The 21,337-nt window shown below is 46.0% G+C and overlaps 1 protein-coding gene across 1 annotated transcript in view; it reads left to right on the forward strand.

Annotated features, from left to right (window-relative positions):
* The first annotated feature begins 12,558 nt into the window (after positions 1–12,558).
* HAP1 (huntingtin associated protein 1) overlaps positions 12,559–21,337 on the forward strand; it is a 231,064-nt gene continuing 222,285 nt past the window's right edge. Inside the window, exon 1 of the mRNA XM_078645451.1 lies at positions 12,559–12,721. Within this exon, the coding sequence (XP_078501577.1) occupies positions 12,711–12,721 (11 nt within the window). The 5' untranslated portion in view covers positions 12,559–12,710. The remainder of the gene's footprint in view (positions 12,722–21,337) is intronic.

Below are 21,337 nucleotides of genomic sequence, written 5' to 3' on the forward strand. Positions count from 1 at the left end.
AAGCAATGCGAACTTTGCAATATAGCGCTACCAGATCAAACAGGCACAAATGATAATACACGCAATGTGGGCTATGCAATATAGCGCTACGCTATTAATCAGGCACTACTAAAATTACAATCAATGAGAGCAGAGCACAATTAGGTATTTGCAGCAATGAGCAGTAAAGCGCTACGATACTAGGTGAACAGGGAGTGTGGGGAGCGACCGCTTCTGAACGAGTCAGGACGGTCACCAAAGTTGGTTTCAGTATTTTTTTTTCAGACTGCCAAGTTGCGACTGCCCTAGCCTGTGCTTAGGTGAAAACACTAGCCTGCCAAGAAACATGCAGAATGCTAGGGGTCTCTGGCCATACCAGCAATACTGGCCAATTGGTTGTGTTTGGGGTTCTCGAGAGGTCAGGAGTAGATACTTGGATAACACTTTGTATATAATTGTCTGTTTACTTTTTCATCACAGTAATTAAGCCTGTATTTGCTGTAATTTTTTTAATGATTTTATTGGGGTTTTTTTTTTACCTGCCTTTGCATTAAAGTACCTGCTTGACCAGTAAAATGCTGGTGAGGTGGCAGCTCTAATTAACAAGCCTGTTCTTTGTCTAGTTCTGCCAAATACCCTCAATGTTGTGTCTGACGCCTTCATCCAATATCTAGCACTGCCCTTATGCAGTGTCTTCTAGGCCCATTCTTTTAATGCAAAAAAATAAGACGACAAGTCCCAGAATACATAGCTCTGATGACAAGAACGTCAGAGCTGGCTTAAAATGCCAGAGACAACATTTGCTCATTACGTCGCTAGTCTGGGCTTATTTAAATGTGATACAAAAGCAAAAGAAATACCATAAAATATGAGGTCTCTCCACGCCTGCTCTACCCTTTGAAATGAGGAAATCACATTGGACATCATTTCAGTTAGGTTTTTAAGAGACTGAGAAATAATTCAAAAGGCTTGAATTCTATTCTCAGGTTTTCCAGCAAACCGGGTTGTGATACTAGACAAGCCACTGCATGTTCTTGCTCAAAGAAACATTGCGACATTAGCAGAAAAGGTTAGTTGCAATCAGCACACATGCAGTAAGCACATTAAAAGCTGGAGGAGCCAGTAGAAAGGTCTACTGTTATAAAGTAGTCCCTCTGCTCCTATAGTTCAATGCAAGCACTCGAGTGGAGGTGGAAGGGTACACTCATATAGCCAGTAGCATTAGGTGAGAAGTAAATATTTCACAGGGTGAGCCAGGAAGAGACTGACAGCTTACCAAGTCAATGTGTGAAAGAGGAGGGGTGAAGAAAGCCAGTGGTTGAGAATGATGGACTCAGCCCCACTTTATATATATTGTAAGCAAAAGGTCTGTTGTACAGCTGCAGCCCTGCCCTCAAAAGTCCAACCTGAAACCCGCACTATTGAAATTCAGTCACGGCCAGCATTAATCGTGGGTGGGGCTTCGAGAGGGGTGGGGGTAAATTTATTAATAAATTAAAAAGTACCTGTCCGCCTGCTCGGCAGGGTCCCACGTTTTCACAGCTCTGGCTCCTGCTCTCCTCTCCTGCCTCCTGCAGGAACAGGGAGCAGGCAGCCTCCCGCCCCTCCCCTAAGCCAATCACAGCGCTGCAATGGCAGCGTTGTGATTGGTGGGTACGCCGGCCAGCCAGGCGCCTATGGGGAGGCCATTTTCTCCATGTAGGCTGCATTGCAGCCTGCATGGAGAAAGGGCAGAGTGCGCATGACTGGTTTGGGCGGCCCCAGAGAGCTGACCAAACCAGTCATGCTTACTAAGGAGTGCGCACACCACTCCTCCCCTGCCCAGCCCTGTTCATAGAGCAGCCCCGCCCACCCGTATGCAACCAAATACTAAACATAAAATGGTAGTTTTACCATTTTATGTTTCTGCTTCTCGTACTACTAGAAAGCAGTGGGGCGACTCTCCTCCGCCCTAGTGGATCAGCCGCCCTGAAAATTATACTTTTTAAACTTTCTATCTAAATATGTAGTCTTTTCTCACAGGTTTGTGTCTCCGTCATCTGCTCGGTTGGTCTATTTCCTACATCTCATACGGCCCTACCAGCGCCGGCACCCATCTGGCTGCAGAGATCCCACGTGCCGAAGACCTATCACAGAGCAGGGCAGCCCCGCCCCTCTGATCTCTCACCCACCTGCCAGGCCACTCTCTCTGTCCTGTGCAAATTTGTTTAACGAAATAAGCTTAGGTAAGAGGACGGCGAAAAGACCAGGGCCATTAGTTGTGCCTGTGGGATGCTTCTGTGATGGCCCCAACCACAGTCACACTTCAGTACGCATGAAGCACCGTGTATAAGAAAATGCCTATGCTCTGTTTACCTGCCGAAGGTCACACCGCGTGTCAGACCACAAGTTGTATCACATTCTCTGGGAGAAGTAGGGATCTGCCTGCCTCCTTGAAAGGCTGCACAGTGGAGGGCACGTGGAATTTGATGGCTTTATGTCAATAGTGATGTTAGTTTTGTTCTACCGTGGTTGCTGCCCACAAGTGGACCCCTTCACCATGTGTATCTGGGCCGACAGAAACAGGCCAACAAGAAAGCCAAATTGTCAACAGCGAGGGCAAACAGCATAAACAGAAGTGAACTTCTGCTGCACACTGAGAACAGCACAAATATCTGGCAAGTGAAACGTAAAAGAAATGTGTACGTTTTATGGGCGAATCGGTGTGGAGACGTGCGAATACAAAGGGACTGTGGTGGTTTCTGGTTTGGGGGCTTCTGTGGACTGAGCCTTTATGGAAATCTCTGAGGCATGAGGAGGAGTTTGAAGTTTCTATTATTCTTGAGGTTTTAAGGTTGGAAGGGGCAGTAGTTTTCTGGGTGGAAGAGGTAAGGTGCCCAGCAGCTGAGGGTGCCCCATAGTGCCAGATAGTATTAGGGTCCTTGAGGGTTCAGACGAATTTTAGGGTGCCCTTTGGTGCTTGGTGACCTAAGATTCCTGAAAGCTCGGGCCTTGTGAGGTGCTGAGGACCCTAAGGCCCCCCCAATATTGGCCCCTTTCTCATGATACCCGCTGACCACCTCAACTAACGCTGAAAGGTGGCTAGCACTTTTGCCATGTGTTCCAACAATTGCAAAGAATGTGTGCACAAAAGCTTCAGGTCCTCAAATTAGGTCTGGGCTCTTGAGTGCGGGCTGAGGGGCCAAAATCTAGGTCTGCTTCTCCAATGAGTGCACAGATTGGACCGAACTATGGGCCTGATTATGAGTTTGGCAGTTAAATAGACCGCCAAACCCATGGTGGCGGTGTGGCAACCGCCGTACCGGCGGTCAGAACTTTGTATTATGACTTTGGTGGTCAGACCACCCCTGGGCTACTGCTACCGCCAGGGATCTGAGTTCACTTGCGGTCTTGCAGCGGTCTGAGGTCACAATATGCTTGCGGTGGAGCTGCTCCACCACCATGTATATTATGAGTTTCCTCACTACTTTCCTTTACATGACGGTGAGCCCGCCATGTAAAGGGTGGTGGTGAGGGAACTAAGGGGGCACTATCGGGCCCCCTGGTGCCTCTGTGCACGTAGGTACATACATGGTGTGCCCCCCTGTCTTTCTGCACCCCCGGTTCCTGCATGACATGTACTTCACAGTCCATGCTGTGCTGGGCAAGCTGTGGCGGTCCCATGACGCTGCCTTTCTAAGGCTCTCCTATGAGCCTTTGAAAAGCAGCGCTGTAGGCCAGCCACCTCAGGACCGGCCGCCCAGACTACAACTTGTAATCCGGCGGGTGGTCGGCAATGGAGTTTGCTGGGGTGGGGTGGTGGCATGACGCCCCGCTCCTACACCGCCAAACTCATGATCAGGCCCTATGTGTTCTGTACCTAGAACAATCAGACAATGGTGAACTCTCTTTCTATCACTGTACCTAATGTTCTCTGATTATTTATTTTTTACACATAATGCATTAAGTATTGTTTTTCTCACTATTTTTCCTACTTCTCCGCTAGAACACTGGCTCGTTCGTTCTGCTTTTCTGATTTTTGGGAGAATTAAAACGATGTTCCAAAGGGCTACTGGTGTGTCCAAATGTGGACCCTGTGCCATAGAACTCAAACTGCACACCACATGAACTAGGCCGAAGCCAGGCTGTGGCCGTTTGTGTTTCCATTCGGAGGTTCGCTGGCCTGCCAGTTTGGGCTGTTGCCTCTGGATTGCAGGGGTTTCATTCTTATCGTTCATGATCCAGACGAGCTAAAAAACGCTGGAATGGAATATGCGGAAAGCAAATTACCATTGGCCCAGATCAATTCAGGCACTCTGCCACTGCTTGTTTACTCCCTGTAAGTAGTAGCACCTGATTATTGTGAAAAGCATTGTACCTGAAAACTGCTGGAGGTGGCGGGGCTGCAACTATGCTGCACGTGGGTTTCTGTAGCAGCAGCAACCTGTGTGAATAGTTCATCCAGACAGGTGCTTGTATCTTCATCCTGGTTCTTGTACCCCCCTCTTTAATGAGAAGTCCCAACTGCAAGTGCCTGTGGCTGTCATGGGATCACTTATGGCTTCTGCCCTAAAGCCCTCAACGCCCCTCCCACCCCATCCCACCCCCAATTAGTCAAGGAAGCAGCAAGGAAGAGCTCTTTTTTACTCAGATGAATCATTGACAATCTGAGACCCCAAAACGCTGTTAGTTTACCATGGGTTATATTCAGGGCTTTAAGTGGGATGAAAAAAGTGGGGAGATTTATGAAAGGGTTGGGATCTGCATAATTAAGGGCGTGTCTTAAACATATGCACTAAAATTTGCATAGCGTATCTTCCTACCCACATATTTGCATAGAATCACAACTGCAACTGGCATACGTGACCATTGCTCTGTGAGCTTTGCAGAGAGGCCAAGGATTGGATGACCTTATATTCTGACACATTTTTACTCCTAACAGGCAGTGAATGAAACTCGCACTGCTCTCAGCCACAACTCAATTGTGCCCTGTTCTAAACACCTGAAGGAGACTCAATTCAAATTATGCAACTGACAAGTGCAATATGCTGCATGAAAAAAGTGATACAACATTCTGGATAAAGCAAACACTGCCAGAGAATGCAAGATTAAGTAAAGCACGTGAAATAGCAAGAACAACATGGATTATTTTACCGTTTTTCACACTCATTGTTCAGAAACTGATCTGTTCCTTTGGTTGAAAAATTAAGCAGATGAATGCAGGGCCCGAAAGAGGCCCGTTTCAATGTCCATTTTCAATTACAACCTTCCAGGTCTGAGACCCAGAGGGAGATGGTCCACTTAAAGCCCTTGTCATAATTTTTTTTGTAAATGAACATACCCCAACATTTTTCTGATTTTAAGCACTGAACTTAATGCTGTCTCTTGGAGACAGAAGGAAAACAATTCTTGGAAACTGCCAGCAGTCAAAACACATGCCTACCGCCCCCCCCAACCCACCCCCAACACACACACACTCCCCATATACACACCACACACACACACACCTCCTTCTCCCGCCACCACTCCCTTAGCCTTCTCAGAATCGTGCAGGATTCGTGGGAAGGGAGCTAGATTGAGCGAGTCTTTCTTCCAGTGGCACCCTCCAGGCACACCTGTTCCTGTGCCCTTGGAGTTTGTGTGAGAGGCCTCCAGCCAGTCCACGCTGCACTGCCCGGGGCGGAGGGGTCGGACACGTGCTCCAGGATGGCAGATCCCACGCATGCATTAACCAATAGGGCTCTGGGAGTCCAGACGGAGGGGGCACAGCCTCAGCATAGATAGGTAGTCGAGTGCGGGTTAAGAAGTCAAAGGCTCTTATCAAAAGACCCTCAGTCAGTCTCTAGGTATCACAGCAGGGGCCGGTAGGGGGAGTTCACCGTCCCGTTTGTTATTTATTTATTTATGCGTTTTTATATGGCGCGGACTTTACCCGAAGGCGTCAGAGCGCTTCACACAAGGAACAGAACTGTTACATGAGGAGAACATTACACGTGAACAAATTACAAAAGCAGACGTTAAGTTACATGAGGTAAAAGTGACAATTGTGAGCAAACAAAATACATGAGGTAGCAAAGGTGCCATGAGTAAAAAGTGACAAGTGTGCGGGTTATAAGAGAAAACAAAGTACAAATAGAGGTATAATACTGCAAAATAAGCTAGACACTCAGGCACAAGAATAAACGTAACGTGGACCTTACCTCACCTGTGCCCTTCCATGCTACTTGCTGGGGTGTAAGTGGGCTTAACAAATACAATTTGAGCTCACCACGTTTATGTAGCGCTATTTTAAATACCCCAAGAATATGTGAGCTGTGACATACATGACTCTGTAACCCATGATTGCTCTGTAGACTATAGGGAGTGCGAGGATTCTGTAGCGGGTGGTGGCTTTCTCCAGGCGCTCTAGAGCTCTTTGAGGTGTAGTAGAGCTCTGTGGCTTTTGAGACTACTGTGTGGGATAATTCTGCTAGTTACTTTGTATAGGAGTCAGCAAGAGGTTACTGAGCTGGGTCACAGTGCTTACATTGTAAAAAAAAATATATTTTTTTTTAAAACATAAGTGCCAGGGCCCTTGTAAGGAGACCACAGCAGCTTGTATCATCCACTGCCCCTGCCAGCGTGGCCAATGACAGTAGCAACACAACTAATGACCTTTGCACGCCTACATGTGTGACAATTCCGACACTTCCTGGCCCCCAAAGCCTTTAGAATGGCTTGGGCGGCAGGTATTACTATTTCTTAATGTATGTTCAAAGAATAAACAACTGTTCTTGTGCTCATCTGTAAATTAGAGAAGCAGTGCCACCATGTGGTAGACTACCATAAGTGCCAGTGTTGACACATAGGTTCCGGTGCCAAGCACCAGAATCCACTGGCTCAAATTAAGCACATGCTGAGTGGGATCTGACTGGGTGCCATCGAGGTATGATAGTTTTCTGTGTGCATAGACCTGTGTTGGGTATGCTAGGACTGCACTGAGGTATGGTAATATTCTTTAGGGTGCAATAGGGCTCTGTGTGTGGAAGAAGAGCTCTGTGCCTTTTTATGCTACTATGTGGGATGTTTAAACTAGCATTTTGTGATGGGGCTGTGAGACATTTTGTTCTCTTTAGGGTATGCTAGGGCTCTGTGTGGTGTTTACAGATATCAGGAATATTATATCTCTTTTAGGTGCTATGAGGCTGTGTGACGCTGGAGCTCATTGTGTGGTATGTCATTTTTGTGTAGTTTCTTAGATCTCTGTGTGGGGGGTGATGGCTATGTGTGAGCCTCGAGTTCGCGAAGGGATAGCTGACTGTAAAGTGTGAAAAAGTTCAGTAAGGTTGGGGAGAGTTGGGGAGAGGATGTAGCCTTACAATTAGAGTGGTCAACCTTGAAGCTGGGGAACCGGGTTCGAGCCTCGGCAGCGACGCTTAACGTCCTGGGATTCTGGGCAAATCACTTAATCTCCCTGTTCATAACAAAAATGAATGTGTCCATTTGTAACGAAACTGGTGCTCATGCAAAGCGCTCTGATACCTGATTTCTTGGGTCTACCTTGCGCTATATAAAACTCTATAAAAAAAAACTTGCAAAAAGGTACTGGGGCTCAGTGAAGTACAATAGCTATGTGTAAGGTTAAATACAGGATAATTGAGATGCTGTCTGTGAGGTGTGAGAACTTTCTGTGAGGTGTCAATTAGTGCTTTGTGACGTATGCAAGGTTTCATCTCTCTCTCTGGGTATGGTAGGGCTCTGCCTGGTATGAGCTCTCTCTCTATCTGAAGTAACCTTTGTCAAAAATAAAACACAACACCGTGGGAAGCCCTCAAGTCTAATGTGTTTAATGGTAAAAATATCAAGCAGCGCAGCAGATACTCAAAAGACAATTGTCATTTAACTGACCAGAAGTCTTGCTAGATAATCATACGGGTCAGTTGGAGCCGAATGCTAAAATACATTACATTTATGACGGTTTATATATATGTTCTCTCAATACAAGTCTGTGGAATCGAATCATGTGAGAGAAACATGTTACTTTCAGCAGAAACATATCTTATGAGCAGGAGACAAAGTCTCCATCTGGAGGAAATGTGAGACATCCTTGAGAAGAAAATTTCATTTATGAATAAAATACTGAGGGCCAGATGTAGGATCCGTTTTTGCACGCGCAATGGGTTTGCAAACCCGTGTGCGCATGCAAAAACAAATTGGGCCATGTGCATAGCCTATTTAGTGAGTCACAATTATTTTCAGGTCTTGAAGTCCATGGTGCTGAACAGCTTCAGCTATCTCAGGTCTTGAAGTCCATGGTCCTGTCCAGCTACAGCCTCCACTACCTCTATCTTGTCAATTTTACAATAACAATCAAAATCATTCAATTGTCTTAGTGCCACCCTGGTATATATCTCCAGTGGCTACAGGACAATATGTCCACTCTTGTCTGATTGCTGCACAACCACGTCTTTCCTTCTGCTAATTTTCTCCATTAGTTGACCATACTTATTCATCTGCGAACTCTTCACAGTCCTCATGTTCCGATGTGCACTAGTTTGCAGGCACTTCAGATCTTGCACAACTAGATCAGAAAAGGTGTCTACAGGGGCAGCTCCTCCATTAGGGCGGAGGAGCGTCGCCCCACTGCTTTCTCTCAGTGCGAGAAGCAGAAACATAAAATGGTATTTTAAATAATGTTTTATGTTTCTGCTTCTTGCACTGCGAGAAAGCAGAAGGGTATGCCTGGTTGGGGGCGGGTGGGTGGGCGGGTCGGGGAGGAGTGGCTTGCCCAATGCAGTGGACCCTGACTGAGGGCCGACCAAACCAGTCATGTGCACTCTGACTTTTCTCTATGTAGGCTGAAGCAGACTACATAGAGAAAATGGCCTCCCCATAGGCGCCCGGCTGGGCGCCGTACTCACCAATCACAACTCTGCCTTTGCAGTGTTGTGATTGGCTTAGGGGAGAGGAGGGAGGCTGCCTGCTTCCTGTTCAGTAGGAGAGCAGGAAAACGGGACCCGGCCAGGGGCCGCGATGTTGCGGGACCCGGGAAGGTCTTTTTTTTTTTTTTAATTAAACACCTGCCACACCCCCACTTGCGAGTCATGCCGGCCGCAAATGGGTGTCTAATCTCTATCTGAGGTATGATAGCTCTCTGTAATGTTCAAGAGCTCTTTGTAGTATGACGGGGCAAAAGAGTTGTGATAGTTGGGAAACAAGCATTACAACACATTCATTACAACGCACTACCTTTGCAACGCAGCTGTTACAATTCAACTGCCTTTACATCGCATGCCATTACAATGCATACCATTACAACGCATGGCATTACAACACATTATGTCCAGTATGACCCTACACTAAAGTCATTATACAAGGTAGCATTATTAAAATACCATGCTAACTGTTCATCAGCTAGAGCTGAATATGCCAAAACGACCATTGAGAATGCTCAAAATCGGCCCAAAGCACTGTTTAAAATAGTGCAGGAACTCTCTGGTTCTTCCTGTCAACCGAAAGCCCCCTGCCTGGACTCCGCACAGTGCAATGCTCTGGCAGAATTTTTCATAAACAAAATAGACAAAATTTATGAGGACTTCAAAGATCCAACTGCTTTTTCATCAGTCCCGGATTCCCCTATAACTATGTCCAATTGTGAAGATGCTAGACCACACCCTTCCTTAGGTGACACCCCTCAGCTTCTAGCAAACTGGGACCCGCTCAACCTGTCCTCATTACAGGAAATCATAAAAACCATCAAATCGGGCTCCCCCCTTTACCCCTTTCCCCCACAAATCCTTCTTTCACTCGACACCCCTTCCCTCACGCTCATCTTAGAGCTCCTGAACTCTTCCCTAAGAGATGCCAAAGACCCCAAGGCATGGAAACATGCCATGGTTTCACCACTACTGAAGAAAGCCACCGCAGATCCAGATGACCCCGCCAATTTCCGCCCAATCTCGCTGCTTCCCTTATTCTCCAAAATCCTGGAGAAACACATTGTCACCCAATTTACGTATTTCACAGAAATTAATAACCTCCTTCACACATCCCAGTCGGGATTTAGGGCTGGCTTTTCAACCGAATCTACCCTCCTAGGGGTCTCTGAAACTATACGCCGGCAAGTTGATGAGAGGGAGACCGTGGCACTTATCTTACTCGATCTTAGTGCCGCATTTGACACGGTCTCCCATACCATCCTCATTAACACCTTGCAAACCTGTGGCATAACTGGACCTGCCCTGGCATGGCTAAAAAGTTTCCTTTCCGATAGAACCTTCCAAGTCTTCTCCTCTACTTCCTCCTCTAACCTCATAAATCTCAATTTGGGGTTCCCCAGGGTTCGACTCTCAGCCCCATCTTATTTAATTTATATATCAGTCCCCTTGCCACCTTAGCAGAAAAATCTGGGTTGACGATCTACTCATACGCTGACGACACCCAGATTATCTATTCACTTTCTGCGAATGCTCTGTCCAACCCGTCTTCCCTCCGCTCTGGTCTTAAGAACATTGCCAAATGGATGTTTGATAACAAACTAAAACTCAACGGAGGAAAGACCGAACTGCTTCTGTTTGGGAAACACACTACCCTATGGGGCCCCCAACATTGGCCTCCTCAGATGGGACCTACACCCACCCCCTCCAAAACCGCTCGCAACTTGGGCATCATCTTTGATGAACACCTATCCATGAAACAACAAGCGGTCAGAGTGGCGGCCACTTGTTTTACCATACTCAAGTGGCTCAAGAAAATCAGGTGGATGCTCCCCCAGAACACATTAAAAACCGTAGTCCAAGCTCTAATTACATCTAGACTGGACTACGGCAACATCTTATATCTGGGGCATGTAAAGAAGTCACTAAGAAACTTCAAACAGTGCAAAACGAAGCAGTTAGGTTGATATGCATGCTGCCTAAAAAATCCCCAACTTCATCTGGTCTTCGGAGTCTGCATTGGCTCCGTATCGAACAACGAGCAAAATTTAAAGCGCTGTGCTTTATGCACAGAATCAAGGCAGGCAAGGCCCCTGCCTATTTGAGCACATTAGTCCACCAATACTTTCCCTCAAGAACTTTACGCTCCTCCAGCCAACACAAGTTTCAGATACCCAGGATTAATCGAGTTAGACAGGGAGGTCGTTCTTTTTTCTACCTGGCCCCCTCTCTATGAAACTCTCTCCCAATTCAGCTTCGCACTAACGACTGTTACCTCCAATTTCGTAAGAACTTAAAAACATGGTTATTTAACCAATAACTGTGTTTTCTATTGCCCACTGTCCCCTTTTGTATTTTCGCTCTTTATGTCTTTAGCGCCGGGAAACCTCAGGGTAGCAGTGCGCTGTACAAAAATAAATATAATAATAATAATAATTATAAGGTAAGTAATGGGGATTTTTTGTTTTGCAGTGGGTATGGGTTTTGGGGTACATAGGGATAGTATTTTTACCCCTACAGTACCCAACACTTACCTATTGTTGCACTCACTGGAGTGGGAATAGTCATTTTTACCCCTACAGTATCCAACACTTACCCCACTGTTGCCCCAAAAGTATTATGTGTTATAATAGTATGCGTTGTAATGGTATGCGTTGTAATGGTAGTGTCTAAAAATGTGTTGTAGTGGCATGCGTTGTAAAATCATGCGTTGTAATGGTAGTTGCTATGTAAAAACCGCGTGTAAAGGCATGAGTTGTAATTGTTTGCGTTATAATATCATATATTCATGATAGTTATCGCTTCAATTTCCTCTTGAAACCTTGCATCCATAGCAAAAAGAGAACTTGTCGCCGAGCTTTCTCAGATGCTGCCCCAAAGATTTGGAACTCTCTACCACCGGAAGTACGCAAACTCACCTCGACGACGGCGTTCAAACTGGAAACCAAAAGATTCCTAATGAGCAAATTCTTACCCTAGTGGGCTAGGCTCACGGGATCGGGTGACTTTTGTTCTTATTACCATGGTACCTTTATTTGACACGGACCTTTTACTATGCATATTATTGCCCACCTCATGGCCCGCTTAATTATGTTTACTGTATGATCCCCGTCTTTTACTAATTTGTTATTGTCATTACACTCTTGGCCTCTCTTGTAAAGCGCTCTGATATCCTTCGGGGTCTCGTTCGCGCCATATAACACTTTATAAATATATAAATAATATAAAATAAATAAAATAGTTCTCTATGACGTTGGACGTAATCCATCCCTCTTTGATGTGATACACCTCTGTGAGGTAAGATAGCTATAAGGCTGAATATGCCGCTCTCTAGTCTCTACCTCTATTTCGGAAGTAACATCTACAGGAGCTACCTGTGGGGTTTCATCCGTGTACTATGATAGTGTTCTACGAGGTACCATATCTCTTTATGGTGGTTGACCGCTCCCCCTGCCCCCTCCTCGTCTGAGGTAGGATAGGCTGTCCTCTCTCTCCCGGGGGTGACGGGGTCTGTGAAGTGCGATCGCTCTCTGAGGTCGGATCCCTCCACCTCCCTCCCTCCCTCTGAGGTACGAGAGGCTTCTGCTAGGCGCCCTTGCTCCCTGTGACGTCAGAGCAGGGCCGGTCCGGGGGAGTGACAGGCCACCCCTCGGTGGTTGCCTGAAAGCTGCAGGAATCCCTCCTTCCCCGTCACACGGTCCCTGTGGTAACCCCGGGAGGAGGCTGCGCTGCGCTCAGCGCTGGAAGACCGGCGGGCTGGGGGACAGCTGACCGGGTGAGGGGGGCCCTCGGTCGGCTCTAGCACCGCCCCCAGCCAACCAGAGGCCGCCTGGTGCCATGCATTACAGGTGAGAAGGGGCTCTGTGTGCGTCCAGTGCCTTATATAGAGCCTCGACGCACTGAAATACACTGTAAGCAGGGTGTTCGGTTTTGGATGTCAGATATGCTGCCCTGAGTTTGGGACCGAGGATAACTCCCGCGAGCGTATTAGTTGTGGAGATGGGTTGTGTACCGGCTGCATAAAACTACATGCTGCGGTGCTCCCCTGGTTATGCGCTGGGCGGACTCAGCCTTTCATCTTTCAGTGATGGGTATTCTGGTTTAGAATATCATCCGACGATTAAACTGCCCTACATTAATATTTCCGCTAATTTAAAAGCACCTTATTTAAGGGCAGAGGGTACGGTTGTGATAGGTGCCCTGGACGCACAACGGTGGTGGCAAGTGTCCTGGGCGCACAACGGTGGTGATGGGTGTTCCGGTGCACGCGGGCCTGGGCGCACAAGGACTGGGCATGGATTGTTCAATCGTCGGGGTCCCACAGCAGTGTAACAGATATTGAGCTGTTGTTTTACAGGCATGGCTGTGGGAGCCCAGTAAGGACCGCTTCTAGGCGCATGCATCTCTTCTGTTAATTCTAAACTCAGAATAACAAGGTTAAGAAACGTTAACACAGAAAACCTGCTACTCCTAAACCTCGTTACCCGCGCACTGGGCTTTGTCTATGTTGAGCTCAGTCTGACTGTAAATCTCTCACGCAACACGCGTTATTCTTTCTGATAATATGATTTTTTCAAACACAACGTTCTTTCTTTAGTCCATCCTGCTGTAAATAAAACATGTTTTTGAGAACAAGAAAGAGTTAAGTAACAGAGGAAAGACAACGAATAAAACCTGACCTGAAATAAAGAGCACAATAAACAATAGAGAAATACACACCACGTACACCACACAAACCCTCCGTGCATCCACATGAACTACACACACGCACTAAATGCACACTACTTCACATACACAACTACCCAACACACTTAACCATTCACACACCAACCCAAACATTCACCGATTTCACGCCTATCTCTTTGTCTTTTGTCGTGATAATGTTGTTTTCGCCTCACTTGCCATTACACAGTTCGGGTTTGATTTGACCCGGTGTTTTTTTATGTGACCCTATGTTTTGCTGCTCTTGGTGCGTTTCTTCGAATTCTACCCGTATTCATGTTAGAACAACAGGCCCGAGGTCACTGGGCAGACTGTTGTGTTTCAGTGACCCCTGGAAGCACAAACGAGCCCCCTCCTTTGTCCGCCTTAAAGCTGGTTTCGAAGCGCTGCGCCTGCGAGCCAGGAGACGGTCTCGTGAGACTAGCATTAACAATGTACGTGGCAGCGCCCACAGCCATAGGGTGGTGGGTCCGAATAACTGGCTTTAGGGAATTCGCCGTTAGTTGTATTTACAGCAGGCCGCTGCCTTGGCGGCTCACAGCGCCGAGAGAGTGGCAACAGCACTTGACAGATGTCTGTGCTGTCTAAGGCGGGAGCAGTTTGAAATCTGGCTCAGCCTTTCATCATTCCGAGTGACATATCAATGGCAATTTTAAAACGCGTGCCCTGTGCTCCACTACTCTCATGTCCACAGTTCCAGTGTTGTCATGTCTGTGCTTGAATGACCCCCCCCCCCCTTTATTTTCCAGTTGTACTCGAAGCCCGGGTGCTTCCGATGAACTTCCACTCTATGATGTGTGACCCTGGGCATATACGTATGGTAACCACGTATGACATTAAAATAGTGCAGAGTTTGCATAGCGCTTACTAAGGCAGATTTCAGTGCTGTAATTAAAAGGTGCTATTTTCATCCCAAACAACTATAAATACAAACAGCTGCGCATATTTTATGGAAGGCAGAGACGCTTGGTTCTATTATAGCAGAGAGAACGTGCAGCAAGCTCTTTAACCCACTGAGCTATATCGTGACAGTGTTTGCTTTGTGAGGCCTCGTGCACACTGTGGTAGTCGGGTGGTTTGATGGGATTGACCACAGTGTTTGTTTTTCAATTGCTTGGGTCTTGCTTGTTGGGCGTAGGAAGGATGTTGGTTGCCTGATTTCCTTCAGACATTTGATTAGTCGAGGAAGACTCTCACACACCTGGTGTGTGCCAAGGGTTGTGTTCTTTAGTTCTCTTGGGGGCTGGGACAAAGATGTTTTGCACGATGAGGGAGTGGAGTTCTTGGAATGGGTCACAACAAACTTGCTATGCGTATGTTATCCTACCTTGTGCCGTGCAGGGTTATGTTATGTCATGATGTATTATTCTAGGCTTTCTTTTGCTAGTCAGTGCTATGCTAGGCTTTCCTGTAATCTGTTATTCAGTTCTGCAGTGCTCTGCGGTATTCTATGCTCTGTTATGTAGTCCTGATAGGGTATGCTAGTGTATGTCCTAATGTCCTATGGTTCTGCCCAATCATGCTTTTCTAAGGTCTTGAAGTCCATGGTCCTGTTCTGCCACAGCCTTCTACGGTCTTGAAGTCCCTGGTCCTGTACAGCTACAGCCTTCTCAGGTCTTGAAGTCCATGGTCCTGTACAGCTACAGCCTTCTCAGGTCTTGAAGTCCATGGTCCTGTTCAGCTACAGCCTTCTCAGGTCTTGAAGTCCACGGTCCTGTTCAGCTACAGCCTTCTCAGGTCTTGAAGTCCATGGTCCTGTTCAGCTACAGCCTTCTCAGGTCTTGAAGTCCACGGTCCTGTTCAGCTACAGCCTTCTCAGGTCTTGAAGTCCCTGGTCCTGTACAGCTGCAGCCTTCTCAGGTCTTGAAGTCCATGGTCCTGTTCAGCTACAGCCATCTCAGGTCTTGAAGTCCCTGGTCCTGTACAGCTACAGCCTTCTCAGGTCTTGAAGTCCATGGTCCTGTACAGCTACAGCCTTCTCAGGTCTTGAAGTCCCTGGTCCTGTACAGCTACAGCCTTCTCAGGTCTTGAAGTCCCTGGTCCTGTTCAGCTACAGCCTTCTCAGGTCTTGAAGTCCACGGTCCTGTTCAGCTACAGCCTTCTCAGGTCTTGAAGTCCACGGTCCTGTTCAGCTACAGCCTTCTCAGGTCTTGAAGTCCATGGTCCTGTTCAGCTACAGCCTTCTCAGGTCTTGAATTCCACGGTCCTGTTCAGCTACAGCCTTCTCAGGTCTTGAAGTCCCTGGTCCTGTACAGCTACAGCCTTCTCAGGTCTTGAAGTCCCTGGTCCTGTACAGCTGCAGCCTTCTCAGGTCTTGAAGTCCATGGTCCTGTTCAGCTACAGCCATCTCAGGTCTTGAAGTCCATGGTCCTGTACAGCTACAGCCTTCTCAGGTCTTGAAGTCCATGGTCCTGTACAGCTACAGCCTTCTCAGGTCTTGAAGTCCATGGTCCTGTTCAGCTACAGCCATCTCAGGTCTTGAAGTCCCTGGTCCTGTACAGCTACAGCCTTCTCAGGTCTTGAAGTCCATGGTCCTGTACAGCTACAGCCTTCTCAGGTCTTGAAGTCCCTGGTCCTGTACAGCTACAGCCTTCTCAGGTCTTGAAGTCCCTGGTCCTGTACAGCTACAGCCTTCTCAGGTCTTGAAGTCCCTGGTCCTGTTCAGCTACAGCCTTCTCAGGTCTTGAAGTCCACGGTCCTGTTCAGCTACAGCCTTCTCAGGTCTTGAAGTCCATGGTCCTGTTCTGCTACAGCCTTCTCAGGTCTTGAAGTCCACGGTCCTGTTCAGCTACAGCCTTCTCAGGTCTTGAAGTCCATGGTCCTGTTCTGCTACAGCCTTCTCAGGTCTTGAAGTCCACGGTCCTGTTCAGCTACAGCCTTCTCAGGTCTTGAAGTCCATGGTCCTGTTCTGCTACAGCCTTCTCAGGTCTTGAAGTCCCTGGTCCTGTTCAGCCACAGCCTTCTACGGTCTTGAAGTCCCTGGTCCTGTACAGCCACAGCCTTCTCAGGTCTTGAAGTCCCTGGTCCTGTACAGCCACAGCCTTCTCAGGTCTTGAAGTCCATGGTCCTGTACAGCTACAGTCCTCTAAGGTCTTCAAGTCTATGGGCTTGTTCAACCACAGTCTTCTAAGGTCTTGAAGTCTAAAGTATTGCTCAACCATGCCGTCTGGGGTTTTGAAACCTAAGGTACTAATTAACCATGCCCTACCAAGGTCTTGAAATCTAAAGTACCACCCAACTTTGCTTTTCCGAGGTCTTGAAATTGAATGCACTACAAATCCATGCTTTTTTAAAGGTTTGAACACTACTACTACCCAACCGTGCTCTTGTTTTGGGGGGGGTCTATTGTCAACCAATATCAGACTATACCATATCCCTTCTCCAGCCTTGCTTAATGTCTCTAACCACCACTGAAGGTCTCTGTAAGGCAAGTGTAGTCTTTCTGGATTGATAGGGTGATAAAGCGCAGTTGTATTTCACCCTGGATGTTCCTTGAGGCAATGATGTTGTGTGCCAAGGGTATACAGCCTTTACAACGAAACTTTTACAACGACATACCTTTACAACGCAACTTTTACAACGCAAACTATTACAACGCATTTCTCTGGGGGGCGCTCTAGGATAGGGAATAGGTTAATTTACTATCCAATAACCTTCCCTACTATCCACGGGGACTGGAGTTGGAATAGTAAATTAAACTATTCACTATCCAGCGCCTAAAAGTATTATGCGTTGTAAAAGTATGAGTTGTAAAAACTGCGTTGTAAAGGCATGCGTTGTAAAAGCATGCGTTGTAACGTCATACATCCTGTGCCAAGGTATATTGAGTCAGACATTCCAGAGTTTCACATAACTCAGTAAAACCAAGGCTCAGCTGGTTTCATGGAACCCCCTAAAAACTGAGCTCAAAATGGATGTGTTTTCACTCCTAGAGAAGACATTACACATTACGCACCTCCAAACAACCAGAGATGAGCACATTCATTATAAGCAAAAAATTCCAATAAACACTCAGATAATCTCAGTATCGAGAGTTGCTTTATTCAACCGCAAAAATTAAGCAGGGCCATTTAGTATATCCGCCCACTTACAAGCCATAATGATGGTTGCCATGGGGAATACTCTGCACTGACTACTGTAGTTCCCATTCTAAAACAAGCATTTACAATGCAACGGTTTCGCCTTTGGAAAAGTTTGAGCTATCGGCATTGTGAATGACAAACTTTTTATTTATGTGTTGGTTTTGAAAACAGATAAATAAATGGCATTGTCATTTACAATGGCAATAGCTTAATCTCTCGCAAATGCGATTTGTATTGCATTTTCAATGCAATAGGTCACGTATTTAAGCAAGTTTATGCTATTGACATTGCAAATAATTCGTTTTATTTATGTTTCAAAAACCAAAACATAAATAAAAGGTCTCACACTGCTGTCTCTCTCACACTGCTGACTCTGCCTTGAACACACCCACTGCTGTCTCTCTCACACACACTGCTGTCTTTCTTACAGACACTGCTGTCTCTCGTACACAATGTCTCTCACACTGAAGGTGTGGGTTGTTTCCAGCTCATCCCGGCTCCCCAGGTTTAAAAAAAAAAATCTGATACGATATAAAGGGCTTTAATACTTTTGGGTCAAGTTCCTGATATAAAAAAAATCAACAACAAAAAAAGTTGCATTACTACCTAAACAGAAAACTCGCTACTACTAATATATGAGGAGGACACTACCAATTCTAGTAAACAAAAAAAACACCAACGCTCCAATTTAAATAGAAAATACACCCCCCCCTTGCATGCAAATAGAAAACATACACGCTAATACAGCACACTTCCACTTATACGTAAACAGAGCACACACTACAGCTTGTATGTAACCAGAACACACACCACTCGATTGTGAACAGAAAACACACAACCACCAGAATGTAAAACAGAAAACACACAACCACCAGAATGTAAAACAGAAAACACACAACCACCAGAACGTAAACAAAATAAATACTGCCAATTGCGGCTAAACAGAAAACCCTACCATTTGACTGTGAACAGAAAACACTACCACTTGCACGTAAATAGAGGAAACACTACCACTGGCAACAAAATACAGAAAACACTGCAACTCGCTTGATTGCCAACAGCAATCCTGAGGGCCCCGGGATTAAACACGTGCCAAGTGAGTGCTGGGTGAGTGACTGAGCGCAAGGATGGAAAAGTGAGGGGATAGATGGGCTGCTGGACTAGTGGGTGAGAGCATGAATGGATGAACAAGGTCTAATAAGTACAACTCTCTGGGGTCTACCTTGTCCAGCTTTCTGGCGGTGATATTGCTATAGGGAGCACAACGAGAACTTGTGCAAAAGTACAGTCACCCAAGGACAAAGGGTACAACAGTCTCCTGAGGCAGATGTATATGAAACTAGACACCCCAACAATAGTACCCATCAGCAGGGACACAAGGGACTAGGAACCACACATTGTCAAGGGGCAATTTGAAGTGGTGGGCATTGGTGTATATTTAAAAAGAAAAATATCATGGTCTGCAGGCCTTCAGCATAGCCAATTTAGTAATTCTAGAAGTACTAATGTTGTAATCAATCTCCAAAAGTGCCACTTGGTTGTAGCATGCAAGTACATTTTGGTTGTCACCAGAATCTCTATTAAACTTCACAAATTGCTTGTAATCAAGTGGTTGCCAAAGAGGACAACCTTTTTTCTTCTATTGAAAATTGATGCAAAAAAACTCTAAAACCCCTAGGAGAGGCAACAAAGCAGCTCCAATGGGGTGAAAAAATAAACAAGAGAAAGGGCTGTGATGTGTTCTGTACTCTAGTGATGATGTAACCACTGTATCATCAATAAAATGCTGACAATGAATGGAGAGACGGATTCCAGTTGGAGATATCACGAAGAGCGGACCTTTGAGCAGCTTCTGGTGTGGATGAGGTCTCAGTTTTTTGCGAACCTAATAAAAAGGGTTTTGGACTTTTGCTGCTGTTGTAAAAGACTCAGTTGGATCCTAACAGATTGCTTTAAACCCTATCACCAATGTCGAATACAACTGCACAAAAGCAATTCTGGCTGCAGAGATGCCACACTCTAGCAAGAAAAACATACACCTTAGTACCCACAGCATCAACTTACAGAAATCATGCCCTGGTGTGTCAAAAAAATTCAAACCCGGGGCAGAGAGGAAACTACAAACAAAGAGCCAGAAAACGTCACTTGCTGGTTTTAACGCTATATTAAACTATGTAATTATGTTTTACTAAATTTCATGGAAGTTAATAAAACTAAATTACTATTAGTCAAGCAAGATACGGCAAACCACTTTTTTTGCTATTTTAACACCTAGTCATACCGCCTACATAACTGCTATGCAACATACCAAAAGCAAAAGAGTGGCCAGGAAAGAAAATGTCTCTGCGATACATTTTTGGGTCACAATTGTCTCCTGTATGTGAAAATGACGCAAAATGGCATAATGCAAAATTGAGAAGTTTTGCCTATTTCGCGTAATGCAAAATTCAGGAATTTCGCCATAGGGATTTCAATTTTGCCCAGGCTTAGCTTTTAACACCCTTGTTAAATTCTTAACTCCCATACAAACTTTTAAGTTTATGGGACTTGCCAAGCATTGCCAATGTCAATCATTTTGATTCCTCTATACTGAGAAGGTTTTCAGTAAGCTTAACTAACATGCAAAATAAGGGCAGCACGAACAGGTAAAAGGCAGGTGGTGATAGCAGCAGCTCAAGATTGTACAGAAATAGTTTATAAAAAGCCGAATGCGTACAATTTGGGCAGCACAGGAATGGCAGGCAGAAGTGCACACTTATTCAGACACAGAACAGTTACTCAAGTGCGAACTCCCCTTGCATACAAAGCATAATAAATGCCTATGATGTGGAACTGCCGGCATCCACAGAGAGAGGGAAAAGAGAAAGGAAATAAGGAAAAGAGAGTGGAGGGTAGGAAAATAAAGCAAAGAATGAATAGAAACAGTAAGTAATAACGTGATTTAAAAAGAGACTGAAGTAGCATTGTCAGTGCAATATCTTGGTCAATGAGAATCCACACATGCACACGCACACACCCACACCCACACGCACATGCACGCACACACACGCACGCATGCACACACACACACATACCCACACATGCACACACACACACACACATGCATGCACACGCATGCACACACACATGCACACACACACACACACGCACACACACACACACACACACACATGCACACACACACACACCCACGCACACTTGCACATGCACACCCACCCACCCACACACATGCACACACCCACACACATGCCCACACACACACACGCACGCATGCACAAACACACGCATACACGTACACACACCCACACATGCACACACACACATGCACGCGCACACACACAAACAAAACGTATTTTCACAAGTGCACATATTGTTTGACCTTAGCCAATATTTCATTTTACACACATGCTCAATCGAAAAATGTAGACCAGATGAAAATATACTCAGTGGCAAAGATGTCTTCTTGGGATCCCGAAAGGACCAGAGGATGCTTAGAAATAAGCAAGAGTCGTTTGCAGAGGGGCACATTATGCAGACCTTTTCATGATACGACTGTAGCCCAATAATTGGACATTTTAGCACAATCAAGTACCATTTAAATATTATTGAAGAACAAAGTGTGTATTTTCTTCACACAGGAGTCTTGGGTATGAAAATGGC

The sequence above is a fragment of the Lissotriton helveticus genome, chromosome 5_1 (genome assembly GCF_964261635.1).
Source record: "Lissotriton helveticus chromosome 5_1, aLisHel1.1, whole genome shotgun sequence".
In the NCBI taxonomy this organism is placed as follows: Eukaryota; Metazoa; Chordata; class Amphibia; order Caudata; family Salamandridae; genus Lissotriton; species Lissotriton helveticus.